General features: G+C 41.9%; 1 protein-coding gene across 2 annotated transcripts in view; it reads left to right on the top strand.

The window, feature by feature from the left end:
• UCHL3 (ubiquitin C-terminal hydrolase L3) overlaps positions 1 to 21,568 on the top strand; it is a 104,016-nt gene that overhangs the window by 6,276 nt on the left and 76,172 nt on the right. For both annotated transcript variants that reach the window (XM_030200601.1, XM_030200602.1), the window contains 4 exons: positions 1,627 to 1,755; positions 15,706 to 15,862; positions 17,620 to 17,705; positions 19,228 to 19,275. In XM_030200601.1, coding sequence (XP_030056461.1) covers positions 1,627 to 1,755; positions 15,706 to 15,862; positions 17,620 to 17,705; positions 19,228 to 19,275 — 420 coding nt within the window. The remainder of the gene's footprint in view (positions 1 to 1,626; positions 1,756 to 15,705; positions 15,863 to 17,619; positions 17,706 to 19,227; positions 19,276 to 21,568) is intronic.

Below are 21,568 nucleotides of genomic sequence, written 5' to 3'. Positions count from 1 at the left end.
TACTTGCTTAAATCAGACTTGAGTTCAAAGTGTTCACCTGTTTCACAGATGAGCATCTTTTTTTTTTTTTTTTTTCCCCCTGTAACTTCAACAGTTGCTGTGCATGTCTTAACCTATTAAAAAGTACCAAACTTGAGGCCTGCAGAGTTTTAGACCTTTAATTCTCAACATCCTATAGTTCTTCATTGACTAAATGAGCAGAACGCACTGGCTACAGTCAAATGTGCCTAAGAATCTCTCTGTCCCCCTAAATGTATACTCACTTGCCTTCAGTTGCTAAAATGTTTGCTTTTGAATTTGCTGCGATGCTAACTCCTGATACAGGTTTGAGTGTTTGTATACCATACACACTGCCCTTCATAGGGCAGGGTTTCACAGACAAGTGGTGGCTTCTTTCCCTAGCATATTCTGACAGGGGGGAGGAACCCTTGCTTAAATAAATAATTTTATGCATCACTTATACATTTGAAGCAGTTTATAAATAGACTCCTTAACCTGCGTCTCCACCTTCTCATTCATAGGCAACTCAGTTTAAAGAGTATAGATGGGCATCTTATCTCAGCATTACCACTGTGTGTAGGGAGTCCAGTTCTCAATTGTAGCTGGGAGAATTGTGACAGTCTTGCACCTCTCAGCTGAAGATTGTCACCCAGATGGCTAGACTGTGAGAAGAAAAGATCGCACAAAGATGTGTATGAAGGCTCCTATTGCTTTGGCCCTGCAGACAAGGAGTCCTTGTAGCTAGAAATTCAGGACCCTGTTTACTAAGGTGCGTTAGTGTTTCTAGTGCTCCTACACTTAGTGCGTGTGCTAACCATGTAGGCACCTATAGGGATATTAGAGGCATGTACATGGTTAACGCGCGTTAAAAATGTTAACGCGATACGGGACAGTCAGGCTTTGCATTTTTAACTTGTTTTTTTTTTTCTTTGAAAGGTTAAATTAGCCATGTTTAGGGTTCTAAACCATGAAATATATTTTTTCTCTCCCCCCCCCCCCCCCTTAATTTGTTATTTTATGGTCTTTTTATTTCTGCACTAGGGTTTAGCTTCCATACACTAGTGGTATATCAAATGAATAAATGGAATGGATAAGGAAGTTTGTAACCTAGCATGTGGTACTTCCTTCAGTGTGTGTGTGTAAGCATTTTTTCCTTTTTCACACCCACGTTAGGTGTGTTAAGGCCCGAGGGCAGGTTTCGTGTCCTGTACGCTACACACCCTTCTCATCATGGAGCAGTGTTTTCACAGACAAAGGCAGCAGTGCTTATATCTTTTTTTTTTTTTTTTTTTTCTTTTTTTAAAAGAAAAGGTGATGTATCAAACTAAGCCTATAAGTCACTATAGAAAGAAAAGGAATGAGGAGTGGCAACACATTTATGCAAAAAGAGAAGGAGCTATAAGAGGCAGGGAAAGCCTGATGTTTGCCAGCCCCCAAAGGGTTGCGTGCTTAACCAAAAGCCTCGGTGAAGAGGTGTTCTCAAGCTTAATTTTGAACCTGCAAAGGAAGGCTCAAGTTGTAGTGCAGATAGTAAGCGATTTCCATAAAGTGTCACTAGGACCTGTTTATGCTGGAGGTGGTGGTGGTTGCTGCCCTTGATATCTGCCTTTTCTCTTTTTCCTCCAGTTTCTCCGACAGCTGGGTATGTGCCCGAGCTGGCAGTTTGTTGACGTGTACGGGTTGGATGCCGAACTCCTCAGCCTGGTGCCACGACCGGTCTGTGCTGTGCTGCTGCTCTTCCCTGTCACGGAAAAGGTATTGTCAGTTATTGAGACTAAAAGTATATCATGGACACTAACTTAACTTTTTTAGCTCTCCTCAGCGCCCCCCTTCCCCCATTAGGTTTCTTGCTTTCAGTTCATCTCTATTTGATCACACCACCAGTCAGAGGATTTGTTGGCGGTTTACAATAATATAAATAAAATATCGAGGGGATGTAACGTGAACGAGGGTGGACCCAGTACCCAAGTAAGACAGTCACACAGCAGTTGCAGGTAAAGGACAAGAGCATTTATTAAAGCTGTTAGGTCAGGGGTCCTGTTCCATTCACTGGTAGGGGGGAAAAAGGCAACATAAAACTAGTCCGTAAAAGTAACAAAGTCCTTGTGTGGCCTGCTACTCCAGGGTCACTGTGTACCTTATGGCCTTTCAGTCCAGCAGCATATTTTACTTGTCCCTGGCCTGGTTCCTCAGAGTTACCAGGGAAGTCTCTAGCAATTATTCAGTCAAGTACAAAATCTACAAGGTTCCAGGTGGAGCTGGGCCTTGCCTGACTTGTAGCAGTGGTGGAAGCATATGCTGTGGGGCATCGCTGCTTCCCTCTGGGGTTCCTTAATCTAGCTAGGGCCTCAGCAGAAATTAAGAAGAATTAGAAAATATATTAATTGTGAACAGTTTCAACTGGTAGTTCAGTCTCTAATTTTGAGAAAACTGGATTACTGTAATATAGTATATTTGGGGGTGGCTAAGAGTCTTTTAAAATGGTTGCAAACTATACAAAATGATGCCGTTTCTTTTCACATTACTCCATTTTATTTAATGACCCATTGGGTCCCAGTTGAGGGTCCAATTATGTTTAAATTAGGTAGTCTTCAAAATATTGTATGGAACTATACTTGGTTACATGATGATATTAATATATAGGCCAGTATATGGGAGAATGCATCTTGTACTACATTCTAATTTTTTAAATATTTCCTTAGTCCTTAAGGTATCTACTACCGGAAATTATTTCAGACAAGTTTTATGTATCAAGCAGCAGCTTTTTGGTCTTATCTTCCAAATGAGATTAAAGCTTTGTCCAGTTTTTTGTTAGCTATAAAAGAAATAATAAAATATTGATAGTGAAAATGGAAGACAGGTGTAAAATGTTTGTTATATAGTAAGTCATGAAATTGTACAGAAAATTCAATTTATCATTGTATGACACAAAATTCTTCAAGGATATATTATGTAAATTTTCATACTTATATTATGTAAATTTTCATACATGAAAATTACATACATATCCTTCCATTTTCACTATCAATATTTTATTTTTATAATTTTTTTTACTATTTTTTTACTATTTTTTTGATAGTTTATTCATATTTGACTATCAATTTTTCATTTTCTTTCCAAAAAAATATATATATTCTTTTACTGTTTTTTTGATGCATTTCATAAATTAACATCTCTTGAGTCTCCCTTGGATATGAAAGTTCCTTTTCATATATAAAATACCTATTTTCAGATTTAAACTTTTAATTCAAACATAATTTCAGATTTTAAATAGAAATTCACAGATTGTTTTATTTATGATTCTCTCTATTATGGACAACGCAATTATTTTCAATAATATATTTTTTATATATGGTTTACATAAACTTGGTGTGGTTTACACAGATTATTAGAAGTAATGAATAATATATAGCATCAAATATATTCACTCCATACTGAAATCTTATGAAATTTTTTGTATGTATAACCGTATATGTAATATGTGTTTAAAAAAAAAAAAAATTAACAAAACTTTTTTTATTTGATGTAAGTCTCTTAAATAGAAATGTAAATGAATTGCTTGCAGATTTTATGGTTTAATTTATTTTCTCTTTGCTTATTATTTAAAAAATTCTTCTGTATTTGCAATATTTATGTATTTATGTCACAATTATTTTATAAAATATTTTTTCTTTTAAATGATTTGTTAGACTCCTGAGGCAGGCCTGTGGCCGAAACACAGTACTGTGTCTAGTCTACAATAACGTTTATTCTTTATAACACCATAGTCTCAGCGTCCTGAGGTCATTGGTCCACTTCTCACTTTGTTTTTCTGTATCTGTACCCCGTGGGATTTTATGTTCATCCACTTTGTGGAGAGCCTTCCCTGTTACTGTAGCATGCTATACACATTCAGGATTTAGTTATGACATTCACTTCCTCTTTAGCTTCTAAAAAGTCAGTTAGCTGTTTTGAGTCAAAAAATTGAAACTCTTTACCTTCATGCAATACATAACACAAGCAAGGAAAACGTAATACAAAATTTGCGCCTAAGGCTAACACTCTAGGCCGCAAGGCCAAAAAAGTCTTACACCTCATCTGTGTTACCCTGGAAAGGTCAGGAAATATGCACACTTTCGAACCCCAAAAAAGCATCTCCCAAGTGTCTGAGCAAAAGTCTCAAGACTGCATTTCGATCAGGTTCCAAGACAAAAGTAACCAACGTAGTAGTTCTCTGAGTAATCACCTCTAGAGAGGTTTCCAAAAAGGAGGTAAGATTCATAGTATCCACTTTTCGCTTATGGGCGAAATCTCCCATTGATCTTCCTGAGCTCCAGATATATTGAGCTCTTGTAATAGGTGGTAATGAATCTGCAGCCATCCCCAGGACCTCAGTTAAGTATTTTTTTTTACCATATCCAAAGGGGCAATCAGTGGTGACCTGGGAAAGTTGAGGAATCTCAAATTAAGTCTTCTAACCTGGTTTTCCAGGTATTCTAAGCATTGATGTAGGAAATTCTTATCGTTAATTGAGACAGCCTCTACATTTTCCAAGGTTTGTATCCTAGATTCCAAACTTTCAACCTTCGAGGACTGCTGAGCAGTTACCTGCGCTTGAATCAAGACTGATTCAGAAATAACCTTTATATTTTTAGAATTTTCTCTTGTCACATTCAGCAAAGAAGAAGAGTGTTATAAATCATATCCCAAAGTGACTCTAAAGTCACTACGGCTGGTTTAATTATACCACCAGATGGTAGAGGGGAGAGAGATGGGCTTTCCACCTGAGTTAGACTACTCACTATTTCAGAAGGTAATATCTTTAAGGCCAATTGAACAGAGGCCTCTTGCTCGTGGGCCATGATCTCCTTGGCTGGCGATGTATTCCCTCCTTGCAAACCTGGGTCTGCAGCATTGGCCTTCCTGGCTACAAAAACATCAACGGCTGTCTCACTCCCTGGTTGCGGTGGTGCCGTTCGTTCAACGGGACTCAAAGAAGCCTCGTTCACGCTGCTCACCTACTTAAAAACTTCAGCTCGTGCAGAAGGAGACAAAGTCTTAAGAGGAACCGCAGAAGTTCCAAAAGAATACAGCATTGTCTGCCTTATTGTTGGGGCCGTGTTAGGAGTCGAGGGATACTCCTTAACCTTCCCTCTTTGCTTGCCCATTGAACACCATGGGCTGGGAGGTACTCTGAGAAGGACGCACTGGAGCTACAGAGGAGCGACTGCAGGTGCGACTGCCTCAAATCACCATCTTGGATTTCTCCCCTCACACAGCAATCTTTAAGAAACTTGTTTTGAATACAGTGAATTAGTTATAACTTTGTTGATAATTCAGTGTACGTTCCTAGATGTTTGATCTAGTTCCTGTTATTGTTATCTGCTTTGAACTACATTCTGGACCATGCCCTCTTAGCTCCACCCCCCCACCCCCTCCGTATCACTTCCCCCTTGGGCAGGACTGTAGGTTTTAAGGTAAGCCTGGCACAGTGAAGGAGTGCTATTAAGGAGAAGGGGCAGCATCCTATAGAATTTCTCACAGGGGCCAAGAAAACGGATGATACAATGGGAGGCCTATGTTACAATTTTATATAAAATCAGTAAGTAAAAATATTACCCTAATAAAACAGAAGGAAAGGATATAGGAAAGAACAACAAAACATTACAGCACACAATTCAGATGATGTTAAGGTAGATTCCTTGCCCCCTCATATGCAAAGAATTACGTAATCAGAGGAAATGCCTTTGTGAAATAAAAAATGTTTTTAGGGCCTGTGTTTTTTCAAAAGAAGTTTCTAATTGGATATCCAGGGGGAGCTGGTTCTAGATGGTGGGGACAACCTTTAGAGCAAGATGAATGGGATCAAATTTAACTGCGAAACAGGAAGAGAAAACAAAAGATTACAGTAAGCCGAGCCTAGGTGTCGAGTGGGGAATATAGGAAATCAGTGCTGAGAAAAAGAAGGAATACCAGTATAAAGAACTCGATCAGCTGTTGTCAGAATCTTATTATCCTGCGGGCTAGTGTTTCAACAAATAGATACTCACCAACCACCAGTGAATGTATAAGTTCACTGTATTTTAAAAATTAAGAGTAGTATAAGGCCCAAAATGTAACTGGTCCAATAGTGTCCATGTACTATGGGGCCAGGTTTAAGACAAAGTGAGGGTGGGTTTTAACATTCTGGGTAGTGGTGTAGTGGGCTGTTATCCAGATAACTTGCATGTTTTTGCTTAGGCCTCAGGAATAACAGGCCTAATTGAAATGAGTAATGCCAGTCTGGTAACCACATTTTATGAACATTGAGTTCTGCTGCTTGTACATATACTGGCACTCGATATGTGCTTATGCACCAGAGCTTCAGTATTGTCGCTCCAGTTTTCATTTTTATTTCCAAGCTCAGATGTTTTGTAAACATGACCAGACTTAGGTGAAATGAAGAAAGTGATTATCTGTGTGTAGAAATTTAATTTAAAGTAGTTTCTGGCCTGTAACTGCCATTTTCCCATGCTTTTATCACTCTGTGGTGAGGATGGGTTGAAATGGGGAAGGTCAGGTTGTCGCAATTGTCAAGGAGATGGCCAACAATGTTGTCACCTGTTATAGTTGTGTATTCTTGGAGAGGACTGCTTTATATTTCATTCCCTCTGTGTTGAACAGCTTATGTATATACAAGGTATGCAATAGCTTTTCTGCAAGGGCCACCTTCCCACATTAGTACTGATGTTACAGCCAGAGCCACTCCCTCTGGAACCCTTGCAGGGATTCTTTGGCTTCAGGCTTTCAGCAAAGCCATGATTGGCTGAGACTGCTGTCTGTCATGTAGAGAATCCAGCTAACCCAAGAAGGTTTAATGACAAGACAGTATGAGCCTATCTGTACAGAGCTTGCCGCCATATTGGTTTGTCCATTTTTTTTGTTACATTTGTACCCCGCGCTTTCCCACTCATGGCAGGCTCAATGCGGCTTACATATTGTATACAGGTATTTATTTGTACCTGGGGCAATGGAGGGTTAAGTGACTTGCCCAGAGTCACAAGGAGCTGCCTGTGCCTGAGGTGGGAATTGAACTCAGTTCCCCAGGACCTAACCACTAGGTCACTCCTCCACAAAACAATAGCAAACGTTATTGAAAACGGTAGCAAACTTGTGAAGTTTATAGTGTTTTGTGTCCTTCCTATTGGGGGGGGGGGGGATGTAATCGGAGTTGGGGAATTTTCGAGGGATCTGTGAAGGGGGGGAGGGTTATATTCAAAATGTTCATCAGTGTTCCAGCGTTTGCTTTATTTGCAATGCTGTATTGTGGATTTCAGTGCTGCGCTATATGCCTTTATTTTTGCTTATGATGACAATAAAGATTTTTGTATGTAAAAATATATTTCTACTCGCCTAGTTCCCTGCTCCCGGTGCCTCAGCCTGCAATTTCTCACCTCAGCAGCTGTTAGCCCATCCGTACCCGCCCCATTCAAGCAGTGCCGTGAGGCCGCCTCTGCACGCTCTCTCCATTTCCAGCAGCCAGACAGTCACAGATAGTTCCTCTGTGTACATCAATATGCTGCACAAGTCGGCATGGTTCTAACTATATTGTGATAAAATGACAATGAACAGCGACAACATGGATGCGGCAGCTGATAAGTTTGTTTTGGACAAACCAAGATGGCGGCTGCTGGGGGAATTGGCTTCAAGCCTTTTGACATCATCTGTCTCCTGTCATTAAATCTCCTTGACGCAACTGGACAGTAGGGCTGAAGATGGGAGAGCAACAGCGAGAGGATTGGCTAGGCTGAGAATGTGTCTGAGCAAGAATTTGCAGCATTGGGGATGTAGGGATGGCTGGCTGGCTAGAGCAGCTGTAAGGTGGAGCTGGAGTCAGTGTTGTGGGAACAAAGGTCTCGGATGTAGGACTTCCATATGCCACCATTTGAGCACCCAAATTGTGGCAGAGCTTATAGTCCTGCTTCAGTGGCTACCTGGTGCCTACTTTGTGGTCCTCCTTGTGCCCTTGCATAGAACATTATGAAGAAATCTGTGTGTGTTGCTGAGCTGTTGTCTCTTGCTACAGTGAAATTGTTGGCTGATGTGTATTACAGAATGACGGCCAGGCTCCTTGGAACTGTGACTTATCATTGGTACCCATGGAAATCTCTGTTTCAGGAGACTGGGAGAGCTGGCCCTTCAGGTTAGGGAGTCTCCCCCTTCCCTAGGACTGCTTTTGTATTGCATGCCTGATCAGGTTCTTACCCTAAAAAAACCTGATGGATGGCAACATTTCAGGACTTCAGATCCAGATTGGAAAGACCAGAGCAAGCCCTCACCTGCAATTAAATAATTTTCACACCTCAAATTTTCAATAACCCTCAACTAGTAGTTGCAGTTCTTGATTAACTGCATCACAAACCTGTTAGACTGGGGCCCATTACTTACATGTGCTTTATTACTCTATAATAAAGGAAAACCTGGTGCCATATTTTGTTCAGTCTTGCAGACATAGGTCTTGCTTTTTAACTCTTTCTTTTCCATGGCGCAGCTTTCCCAAAGTGTTGATCCTAGAGGAAAATCCTCTCTGAAAATTGTCCCCTCCCATCCTTTAAGGGGGGAAATGGCAGAGTTGGAGGCATCTCAGCTCAGGTTCACATGAGGATTTAATTTTGAAGTCTCTGCCTGATTCTATCATCTTGTATGGCCTTTTTCACGCTTAGCTCGCTAAATTGTGTGCAGGTTGTAAAATACTGCCAGTTACGTGCATAACTTAATTGGTAGGTGCTCATTGGCATTAACAATTGGCTATAATGGAATTGATACTAAATTGCCATTATGCCCTTAACTACACTTAGTCGGTATTCTGTAACCTTAGCGTGTTGTTTTTTTTAGGGAAAGGGACATGGGACTTGATATACCACCTTTCTGAGGTTTTTGCAACTACATTAAAAGCGGTTTGCATATATTCAGGTACTTGTTTTGTACCAGGGACAATGGAGGGTTAAGTGACTTGCCCAGAGTCACAAGGAGCTGCAGTGGGAATCGAACTCGGTTCCCCAGGATCAAAGTCCACTGCACTAACCACTAGGCTACTCCTTAGTGCGCAACTGCTAGGGGTTGGACATGGGAGGGGCATGGCCAGGTTAGGGACATGCCTGGCAGTGGTTCCCAAACTTGGTCCTGGAGGCATCCCAGCCAGCCAGGTTTTCAGGATATCTACAATGAATATTCATGAGAGAGATTTGCATGCACTGCCTCTACTGTATGCGGGTAATCATCCAATAATGGGGAAACGTGCTTAATTTAGGCATGAATATTTACACCCAATTTCAGTTAGCACAAATGGCTGCGTCTAAACTTGGGTGCAATTCCTAGGTGTAACTTGAAGTGCAGTTTATGGAGTAGCACTTTTTCGGTGCCGATTATTTTTCTTTAGGAAGCCGTCCAAACCTTTTTTAAACTCTGGCAACAAATTCCAGAGTGTAATTACACGTTGTTTCTCCGATTCGTTTTAAATTTACTACATTGTAGCTTCATCGCATGCCCCCTAGTTCTAGTATTTTTGGAAAGAGTAAACAGATGCTTCACATCTACCCGTTTCACTCTAGTCATTATTTTATAGACCTCTATCATATCTCCCTTCAGCCGCCTTTTCTCCAAGCTGAAGAGCCCTAGCCACTTTAGCCTTTCCTCATAGGGAAGTCGTCCCATCCCCTTTATCATTTTCATCGCCCTTCTCTGCACCTTTTCTAATTCCAATATATCTTTTTTGATATATGGTAACCAGAATTGAACACAGTATTCAAGGTGCGGTTGCACCGTGGTGCGATACAAAAGCATTATAACATCCTCATTTTTGTTTTCCATTCCTTTCCTAATATTACCTAACATTCTATTTGCTTTCTTAGCCGCAGCAGCACACTGAGCAGAAGGTTTCAACGTATCATCAACGACGACACCTGGATCCCTTTCTTGGTCTGTGACTCCTAACGTGGGCTATAATTCGGGTTCCTCTTTCCCACATGTCATCTGGCCATTGATATTTGGTATACCTAAAACTAGAAACCTGTTGTATTTTATCACCAATGTTCATGCATATGCACTCTAAAAACAGCACTATGACTGCACAGCATAAGAAAAGATAAAAATGAGGGATATATTACTGGGACAAGTATCGCTGTCTGCCACATTTTGCTAAGTGTTGCCCCGCCAGCCCAAGCTAAGTATTACCATCATTACACAGATACATTATATACATTCATTCTTACCACATAGTATATTTACATCTTTTTGGTAGGAAGGGAGGGCTGACGGTGCGATGATGTTGGTTGTGGAGGCAAGAGTACTGTTTGACAGTTTTACTTGCGTACCCAGTTCTGAGCACTGTTCACATTAATTAGAATTAGTTTAGGTTTAGTTGAATTTTTAGTCCTCACTGTTTTTGGCTCTACACCTTTTAGACCTTTTAGGGTTTTTAGAGTGCATATGCATGAACATTGGTGATAAAATACAACAGGTTTCTAGTTTTAGGTATTCTATATAAGTGGAGAAACCTTACATTATATAAATCCCCAGTTTCTTTTGGTTTACATTGATATTTGGTGCTAGATGTTTGTGCCATCCTCTCCCGTTTTTAGAAATGTTCAGTGATAGAACAGCAGGGTTTGAAAAATCTATTTGCCTCAACTGGTAAGGATGGTTGTTCTACCTTTAATTGCAATAGGAGGCAACCTCTGGAAGGGGAGTGATGTGTTTTAGCTCAAACTGGGGGGGGGGGGGGGGGGGGGGGGGGGGGGAAGAGGGCTGCAAGGAGGGAGGCGAGTGAGAGCTGCACATTTTATTGTATTTAGAAAATGTCCAAGCTAATTGCTTTTCATATACCTACAGCAACATGCTTTACATTTGTATTAAAAGGGTAAAAATACATGGGTGGGGAAAAGGGTGGAAGTTGAAACATTTTTGTGGGAAGGAGGTACACAACTCTTCACATTTTTAAAGTTAAGTGGATTCAAGCTTAGTCATGTTAAGAGTGAGTTGGTGAGAAGAGGTGAGCATCTGGCTGACATCTATCACACCTTTTTCAAGCACTCAACATCTCATTCCTGGTAACAAGAAAGGAGAGATTGTGGCATAAGGAAGTAGACCAGAAAAAGACAGATTCTCTGTCTGCTCTGTTTTCAAATGGAGTTAAATGGTTCACTAGCTGGTGGAGCTGAAAACAACATCTAACTGCTTCAGTTCTGTCTATATGGAGGGTGAGGGAGAAAGAGGGCAGAGCGGCAAAATCATCTATGTAATGACAGTATTTAACCACTGTGTGGGCCTGCTGGAGGCCTAAACTAAATCTATAGCACCAGCATCACCTGTTACTTTTTCTCCCTCCCTGTCCAATATTGGAATTGGGTCAGATTTTTCATGTACTTTTCAATTTGGTGCTCAAAATGTTTCTAGTTTTGCCAGGGCGCTGGAGTGAAACCTCTTTTCTAGGTCTTGTCTTCCAGTATGTGACAGGATATTTGTTTTGGGAGGCACCTGGATGTTGTGATGCAGAATTTGAGGGGCTGTACTTCCAGAGAAGACTGCATTCCTTGCAGCTTGTGACACCTTTTATTTAGACTGACAGTAATAGTTCAAAGGTTAGGGATGCTTAGGAGCCATTGAGACCACAAAGGTCCCTTCATAGATTAAAGCTTCCACGCCTCTCCTGTATATTTACTTATTGGGATTTATTAACCACCTTTATAAAGATATTCACCCAATGCTGTGTGCAGCAGGTATAACTTTTAACAGCATAACCATAGTAAATTGACCAAATTAAGCATACAGTAAATGCAATCGGCGTAAACTTGGAGAAATTGTACAGCGCTGCGTAACCCTAGTAGCACTCTAGAAATGTTAAGTAGTAGTAGTAGAAGACAAATTGAATCCTAGTAATAACATGATACAATATCAGAAATATGCACATTTTAATAGCACTGTAAAACAATCATTTAACACATGATAAATGGCAGCAGAGTAAGAGTGAGTGGTCTTTGTTGTAAAGTGTATGGTGAGTTAAAGCAGTGGCGTAGCCAGACTGCCAATTTTGGATGGGCCTGAACCCAAAGTGGGTGGGCACAAAATTTTCTCTCTACCCCCCTCCCCCAGCAAAATTTAGTCACGCTAATCAGATGCATTTGTCACACAGGGTAAAGTGCTGCTTTTCAGTGCATCAGATTTCAGAAAATTTATTTAATAGCATAACACCCTTTTCAGTGAGCTTTCAGAGGCCAAAACCTCCTGCCTCAGGTCAGTATAATGCTGTTATGGTATCCTCGCCTGACCTAAGGAAGGAAGTATTGGTCTCTGAAACTTCATTAACACAGGTACCATATTACTTTATCCTAAATTAAAAATAAAATAATTTTCTTTACCTTTCTTGTATGGCCATTTACTTTTTCTCATTGTGTCGCTCCCAGTCTCTAGATTTTGCTTTCCTTCGTTTTCGCTTAACTCTTCTGCCACGGTTTCCTGGCCATTTCTCATTTTTCTCTCCTTTTTCTTTGCTTTCTTCAATATTTTTCTGCCTCTCTCTCTGTCCTGATTTAATTCATTCTTACTATCCATTCTTTAATTTCCTTCGTCTACTTATGGCTTTTCATCTTTTTCTCACCCTTGTTCTCCCCATGCCCCTTCCTCTTATTCTCCAGTCTTTCACTACTCTCCTTTTCCATCCAGCAGCTCTCTTCTTTCTCTCCCCATCCTTCCAGTCTCCCCTCTTTCTTTCTGCATCCTTCCGTCCAGTGTCACCTTTCTCCCTACCCTTCCATCCAGCGTCTTCCCTCTTTCTCTCCCCATCCTTCCATCCATCTATCCTCTCTCCTGATCCTTCCATCTAATGTCTCTCTCCCTCTTTCTAACCAGTGTCTCTGTATCACTCTACCCTTTTCTGTTCAGTGTCCCTTCTCTCTCCACATCCTTCCAGTCTCTCACCTTTCTCTGCATCCTTCCAGTCTCTCCCCTTTCTCTCCCCATCCTTCTATCCAGAGTCTCTCTCCCCATCCATCCGTTTTCCCTCTTTCTCTCCCCATCCTTCCATCTGTTTTCTATCTTTTCTCCCCATCCTTCCATGTTTTCCCTCTTTCTCCCCATCCTTCCATGTTTTCCCTCATTCTCTGCCATTCTGTTTTCCCTCTTTTCTCCCCATCCTTCCATGTTTTCCCTCATTCTCTGCCATCCTTCCATCTGTTTTCCCTCTTTTCTCCCCATCCTTCCATGTTTTCCCTCATTCTCTGCCATCCTTCCATCTGTTTTTCCTCATTCTCTGCCATCCTTCCATCTGTTTTCCCTCTTTCTCCCCATCCTTCCATGTTTTCCCTCATTCTCCCCATCCTTCCATGTTTCCCTCTTTCTCCCCATCCTTCCATGTTTCCCTCTTTCTCCCCATCCTTCCATGTTTCCCTCTTTCTCCCCATCCTTCCATGTTTTCCCTCTTTCTCCCCATCCTTCCATGTTTTCCCTCTGTTCTCCCCATCCTTCCATGTTTTCCCTCTTGTTCTCCCCATCCTTCCATGTTTTCCCTCTTGTTCTCCCCATCCTTCCATGTTTTCCCTCTTGTTCTCCCCATCCTTCCATGTTTTCCCTCTTGTTCTCCCCATCCTTCCATGTTTTCCCTCTTGTTCTCCCCATCCTTCCATGTTTTCCCTCTTGTTCTCCCCATCCTTCCATGTTTTCCCTCTTGTTCTCCCCATCCTTCCATGTTTTCCCTCTTGTTCTCCCCATCCTTCCATGTTTTCCCTCTTGTTCTCCCCATCCTTCCATCTGTTTTCCCTCTTTTTTTCCCCATCCTTCCATCTGTTTTCCCTCTTTTCTTCGACGAGGCCCGCCCTGCATGCCAGCGCCAGCCCCCATTGCCGGCCACTGCTGCTTTTCCTGTTGAGCAGCAGGGCCGGCGCTACAAAAAGAAGAAGCGCTAACGGCGCTAACTTAAGGACGAGAAATGTTTAAAAAAAAAAAAAAAGCGCGGCACTGGCAGGCACTGTCTCGGCAGCCTTAAGGCATTGGCTGCTGAGGCATTGGCTGCTGGCTCGCAGGCTCCTCCCGCAGACGGGAGGAGCCTGCGAGCCAGCAGCCAATGCCTCAGCAGCCAATGCCTCGGCTGCTGAGACAGTGCCTGCCGGTGCCGCGCTTTTTTTTTTTTTAAACATTTCTCGTCCTTAGCGCTTCTTCTTTTTGTAGCGCCGGCCCTGCTGCTCAACAGGAGGTGCTGGCGCTGGGCGGGCCTGGGCTGAAATTGGATGGGCCTGGGCCCACCCAGGCCCACCCGTAGCTACGCCCCTGAGTTAAAGATCTCAATATGTATACCCTGGAAGAAGGGCAGGAGAAGGGGAGCTATGATACATTTAAGTATCTTCATGCATAAATGCACAGGAGGCAACCCTCTTATCAATTGAAAGGAAGCTGTGGAATGAAGGGGCATAGGATGAAGGTGAAAGGGGGCAGACTCGGGAGTAACCTAAGGAAATACTTCATGGAAGGGGTGGTGAATTTATGGAACAGCCTCCTGGTGGAAGTGGTGGAGACGAAGACTATCTGAATTCAAGAAAGCTTGGGACAAGTACATGAGGTTTCTAAGGGAGAGGAAGGGTAGTAGATGGTATGGATGGGCAGAGTGGATAGGCCATATGGTCTCTATCTGTTGTCATTTTCTGTGTTTCTATGGCACCATAATAAGCAGCGTGGAAGAACATATAACATCAATATGATACGATGTCAACACAATACAAATGAAATCCCTAATAGGAACATTAGAATGTTCAAATAACATAAATATATCCCTTTAGTATGTTCATCACGTTTGTGGTTTCCTTTTAAGAATATTGTTAGAAAAAAATAGAAGTTATAATTTAGTGTACAATTTACTGATATTTAGAGGTTTATCATATTTTTAAGCTGTTTCTTCTTGTCTGTTTATTGAAGTTGTATTTGTTGCTTTGTATTATCTCTATTTATTTAATAAAGACTTCTTTAAATTTGAATATGATGCTAATGCTGTTCATGTAATACAGTGAAACATGTTAAATAGGCAGCCAAGGGGAGCAAGTGCAGTTGAGTTGCATATAATGGGTGAGTGTACAGCGCTGCGTACGTCTAGTAGCGCTTTAGAAATAAGTAGTAGTAGTAGATCTAGTAGTGCTATAGAAATGTTTAGTAGTAGTAGTAGATGGGTGGTACAAAGTCATTGGGGTAAATGGATGGCTAAACTGTAGGCAAATTATATATGTGAAAGTTTTCATAAACAGAGAAAAGAGTGGGATGTTTGACCACGGAAAAACAAATCCTGGAGACAAAAATGTATAAAAAACTTCTTTATTATTAAAAAAGACTCGACACAACTGTTGTGTTTCGGCCATCAGGCATGTTTTTTATAGACTCCTGAGGCAGGCCTGATGGCCGAAACACAACAGTTGTGTCGAGTCTTTTTTTAATAATAAAGAAGTTTTTTATACATTTTTGTCTCCAGGATTTGTTTTTCTGTGGTCAAACATCCCACTCTTTTCTCTGTTTGTGTTTTCTCGTGGGGCGTTCGAGTTCTCCGCTTATCAGCGGCACTTTTTTTGAAAGTTTTCATAATCCATAATGGGCGGGTATCCTAGTATTTGGCGGGGTTGGAGTGAAGATGATGGACTGACAGGGATTGCATCTGGAACTCTGCTTTGTGCGCGCTCATCTTTTTTTTTTTTTTTTCCCTTGTTTTCTGTTCAGTATGCATTATTCCGAGCGGAAGAGGAGGAGAAGATTAAAGCTCAGGGGCAGGAAGTCAGCACCTCAGTATATTTCATGAAGCAGACGATAAGCAATGCCTGTGGAACGATTGGTCTCATTCATGCTGTTGCAAACAACCGAGACAAGTTGAATTTTGGTAAACTGTCTTCGCCTATTCGTGTATCCTTTTTAATGAGATGTGTGTTTGTGTGTCTGGATACAGTAGGTGGCGCTCTGATCCTGTGTATGATGCTGGAAGAACAGGCTTGTAGCATGCCTGGAGGTTTTTCTTACTCTGGAAAAGGGGTGGCAAGTTTTAACTCCTTGTGCAAAGACTTCTGACTAGATAAACTTCATGGTCACCTGCAGCAGCTGACAATTTTTTTTAAATTTTTGCTCAAATCTTCTAAATTTGCTGGGAGTGCTTAAGTACAAGAATGGAGTTTCTGAAAATTGCAAGTTTTTTTTTAATAGTTTTTCAGAAGGTAAACTTTTTTTAATGGGATGAAAAGTGGGGAGAAGGTAGGTATAATAGCACAATTTATTATCAGAATTTGGGCATTGCAGTTCTTTCCTGTCCAGATAACAGATATTTGTTTTCTGTCATGCACTTAATTTGACACTTCAGGAGAAATTCACTTTAGCTGGCATGCTTCTGAGGGTGTATTTGCACATTCAACGCAGTGCTGTGTACCCTTAGGGTATGTAATCATGTAGTGAAAAGTATTTTCTATTTACTAATACAGATAATTTGTAGGGGGAAAGCAAAACCTTCTCTTCCTCTGTTCCAGGGTCAGACTTGGACCTGGAGCTCTGCAATATTCAAGGGTGTGCATTATACATGGTGTCCAGAAAAAATGGGACCCCTTACGTAGTTTCAAAATACTTTGCAATTGTTTAAACATTTAATATGACCTTTGAAAATGCATTAGTATAATGGGGTTTTTCTTCGTAATTTGTGTTCGAAGTGTCCTTTAAAACTTGACACATTTCATGAAGTCTTTGACACCACTGAGCTGTTGGCTCAGTGAATTCTGGGATTTCATTAATTAAGAGACAACTGTTTTGCAAGCTCGATTCGCTGGTACTCCATCTTGTTGAAAAATAAAGTATTCGGAAATGTCTCAAATTTCAGGCAGAAGTTTCTGCTGTAGTAGGATGTTTTTGAGTTATTTGGGAAAAATTGTTGGGATCCTTTTTTTTTTTTTTTTTCTTCTCCAGATATTATAGATAGTAAGTTTATGTGAAAAAGAGTTTTTGGTTTTTTTTTGTTGGTGTGTGTGGGTTTTTTTTTTTTTTTTTTTTGCTATTTTGTGGGTATGCAGTGCTGTGTGTTAAGACCTGACTGCAGTGGTTAAGTTAAACTTCTTCTTCACAAGAAAACAAATTTTTGGTAGTGTCTTGGTAATTTATTTTTGTGCTTTTAACATTTTAATGTAACCTTTTATTTAGTACAGGTTTTTAATCTGTTGCTGAGAGGTGCCCATTGGCGCCAGTTCATGCTGTGCTTGAGTATCAGTAACATGACAGTGATTAAAAGTCATGTGTGTAACCAGCAGAAAATGCTTGAGCCACATGTACTTGGGCACAGAGTTAGAGCTGTGAATACTCTTGTCCTGTGTGTGTCAGTGCCTCCTGGTCTGACTTTTCACAGCTTGAAAAGAGTAATTTTCAGCCTTCCAGCCAAACCAGGAAACAGAGAAGAGATCACTTTGCTGGGTTGGCATACCTGAAGACTTAGCAATCATGTCATTGATAACTTAAGGAAATTTACAGTTTCTAGTGCTCTCCAGGTTCTACTGTAGTGTTTAGAAAGTATTACAAGGAGGCACAATGGAAGTCTTTTCCTTGGGGGGTGCAGACTTATCTTTTTATGGTATGAATGTAAGGGTTTTATTTTTTCTTTGTTTTAAGAGTTAGATTCACCGTTGCAGAAGTTCCTGGAAAACACTTGGTCGATGAGCTCAACAGAAAGAGCCAAGTATCTGGAAAATGATGAGGTGTGAACTGGTGTTTTATATTACTTCATATGGGCATATGGTTGGGGTGCTACTGCAGCCTTTCTGAGGTAAAATCTGGAGAGGTGCAAAATGTTATATGAAGGAGTTCAGGACCGACCAGATGCCCCCCCCCCCCCCTCTTCAAGCTTATAGCTATATTGTGAGAAAAAGGTGCATTATTTATAAGGTTCAGATGTTGTCCAGAGCGTTTGAACAGTTAAGTAGTACTGTACGTGTACTGAAATCTCATAATACTTCTGGAAGATGCTGGAGATACGGTAATATGCACAGAAAATGAAGATAAGTTGCACACCTTGCTCAGATGGTAGTGAGGTACCTTCCCTGAAGAGCTGTTAAACTTAGTCTCAAAAAAGCAGCCTTAAATCTAACACTCTAAAGTGTCTTTATTCCATTTTTCAGGCCTGGGCGCTCTTCTCTGCGAAAGTAGCTCTGGAAAGTACACACTCAAGGCCAGCCAAATCATCAGGCAAGGCTAGGTGTTTGCCTAGGGTAGCTGCTTCGGGGGGGGGGGGGGGCAGCAAAGAGTAGCTGCAGTCAAAGCAAAAGATTAGTCAGACAACTACACAAACTCGATTAGCACATACTTTAACCTGCAATTAAGACATTTGGAATAGCCCATTTGCCTGGGTAAATGACTGACTTACAGAGAGCCCTTGTTATATGGGATGAATTGAGCTTCCTCCTCCCCACCCCCACCCAGCCTTTCCTTAAGAATTCCCTGATGGCCTAAGGTAGGGTGGGCAGCAGCAAAACCTTGCCACTCCCTCCAGCTCTGGGTTCAAAATGTGTGGTGTTATGGATTTTTATAAGATTGTTAGGGGATGATTCCAATTTATAGATTCAGTTATCAAAATTTTCTTGGGGCAAAAGCATGTTGGGGACCTGAAAATTAACTGAAGGGGAGGGGGGTCATGAGGCTCAAGGTTCACCTCAGACTTGCCAGTACCAGGGGCGTAGCCATGGGTGGGCCTGGATGGGCCTAGGCCCACCCAGTTTGGGTTCAGGCCCACCCAGCAGCAGAGCGGAGGGAGCAGGCAGCGCTGATCCTGCATCTGCCTCCTTCTCTCTGACGGCAGCGCTTCCCAGACGCTGCCAACGCCGCCACGATCTACCTCCTTCCTCTGTCTCACTCAACAGCAGCGGTAGCGTCGCGATTCAAACACGCTGCCTCTTGCTTCTAACCCAGAAGCGTCTCCTCTGCAGAGGTGGACCGGGGAGAGAGCCTGTTGTTAAACATTTACCAGCACACCACTGTCTAGTGCCCACCCATCCAACCTGTTGGCCCACCCAAAAATTGACTTCTGGCTACGCCACTGGCCAGTACTCTTGCACCAGCACTGCACACACTGCATATACAATTTGAAGCTTTTCTGAAGTTCATTTTGGCTTTCTTGCTGAGCACACTTGTCCCTTCCCCTCACTACTTAGTTAATAAAAGTGCCAGCTTGTGCTTTGCTCAGTATTGACCACAATTATTATTATTTTTTTGTTTCTATTGCAGAGCATTCGTGTCACTCATGAGTGCAGTGCTCAAGAAGGCCAGACTGAGGTACTGCTTCCTGATAGAATAATATGCTGTTGCTAAACTTGTCAAATTGTGGTTTGGTACAGCCCCGGCCTAATAAGTAGGAAGACTTATGAGGTTCGGTGCCTCTGTGGTTGGTAGTGTTATCTGAAATTGCTGAGGCTATCCTATCCTGAAATCTATCTTTCTTCATCCAGTCATCCAGTCTGAAGGCAGGGGAACCAGGACAGTATCTGTTAGCCACCTCCTTTCTCTGTTTCCCTCTCTGCTGCCCCTGGATCCAGCAACTCTTCTCTCCCCCCCCCCCCCCCTTTGAACTCTACTCCCCTTTTCTTTCTACTTGAGAACCACCGCTGGCAGTGGAGACTTACATCCACAGTCTGCACCAGTCCTTCAGGCTTCTATCTGCCACTTCCCACCCTCATGAAGTCATGGGAAGCCTGGAAGACTGGCACATCCTGCGGATGTAAATTGCCACCTCTGGTTATCAGGTAGAGAGAGGAGGGGTGTTCGGAGGGAGGAGTAGTTGCCGGGGTGAAGGGCTGAGGAGAGGGAGACAGATGCATTGTGGGGGGGAGGGGTTACCCTGGGCCCACCCAAAATAAATCTGGCTATGCCACTGGACTAGGAGATGGTCAAGGTAGATTTGAAATATTAGCACCAAGTAAAAATGGGGTCTGCCTATGCTTTGCCAAAGCCTCACCTTTATGTATGCCCTCCTTGCTTTTATGAGCTAAGTGAGTTGCTTGCCTAGGTTATGAAATACCAGTGAGTGTGCGGCTAGCACTTTGCACGTAACTGTACTTATAATGCTACTGTTCTGTAAGAATAAGATAAGGGTGGTGGGCTGGCATTATATATGAACGTTCAGTTGGGTTGCAATTGAACGTTTGATATGCTATAATGTTGAGATGCTATTTACAGTGATTTGCATATGGGTACAGCATTGGGGATAGATGACTTAATGGATGTTAAGATTTGGGGGTACACTTTCTGGTGTTGATGGGGATGATTTACACCAGAGGAGCTCAATGTCAGTCCCTGAGGTCCACAATCCAGTTGAGTTTTCAGGATTTCCACAGTGAATGTACATGAGTTCTATGTGCGTCCACTGCCTCCATTGCATGCAAATAAGTCTCATGTATATTCATTGTGGAAATCGTGAAACCTGATTTGGTTGCAAACCTCAAGGACGGACATTGAGCACCTCTGATTTATACAACGTAAATTATCAGTATGTAGATCAAAAAGCTGAAACTTTTTATTCAGAGTCTTTTAGATGATGGTTCAGTCAGATTGTGCAGTGGCCTGCCCAATGAGGTAGGCCATGTGCTGGTTGGTGCCATGCCTATGAGAAGGGAAGAGTCACTGGAAATACTGGAGGTTGGGAAGGTTCCCTGGTCTGATCACTTTTGTATTCACTTCACCTTGATGGTTAGGCAGTAAGAAGTAATGGGAGGGATGGAATGAATTAGAGTGTGAGGGGAAAAATCGATTTTTGGTTTTATGAGGCTATGACTAATTTTGCACTTGGGGGTTTGTGCTGAAGATTTGGTGATGAGCAGTTGGAGGGATTCTTGATATTTTACTGCCTAGGGAAGAGAGGGAAGTTAGAGAAGGCTACCATGGTACAGACCAGTTGGAGGATTGAAAGGAAGGCATGGAAATAGGAACACACATGTTGGCAGAAGGCAGCCAATAAATTCAAGGCAGAGAAAGTGAAGCCTTTATACAGCATCTCTCTCTTTTTAAGTTGGAGAAATTAAAGCGCTTTCCTCTGTACTAGACTGGATGAAGAAAGATAGATTTCAGGATAGGATAGCCTGTTCTCTGAAAGGCTTGGTGCAGTTTTTTGAGAAAATTTTACATTTTTCTCATGAGATTTGTGACCCATCTCTGGGGGGGGGGGGGGGGGGGGTGACTAAAGTCTCAAAAATGTTGAGAGTGGCCAATTTTTCATGTCATTGGTCTGTAAGCAGTATGAAAGTTTTTTTTTTTTGGGGGGGGGGGGTTTGTGTTCAAACTTCTGTAACTTTTTTTCATATAAAAGGATGGGGTTTAGACATTGTATTACAAATTGTTAGCTCTAATGCAAGAATCGACCACAGAGGTTGAGGAACAGGGAACATTATGGATGTAGCAAGGACAAAGAAGTAGTGTGAAGAAATGACTCTTCCAAAAACCTGAGGGAGTCAGATGTCATACATAGAATTTATTCCTGAATAGCAACCTGTAGACTCGACATGGTGCCTCAGGAGTCTAAAATATACATTGAAATAAAATATGCATAGAATAAAATACATTGTAGTAAAACCAA

Source organism: Microcaecilia unicolor, chromosome 4, assembly GCF_901765095.1.
Source record: "Microcaecilia unicolor chromosome 4, aMicUni1.1, whole genome shotgun sequence".
NCBI lineage: Eukaryota > Metazoa > Chordata > Amphibia > Gymnophiona > Siphonopidae > Microcaecilia > Microcaecilia unicolor.
Note: the sequence above shows the minus strand (reverse complement) of the source record. Positions and strands in the feature narration are given on the sequence as shown.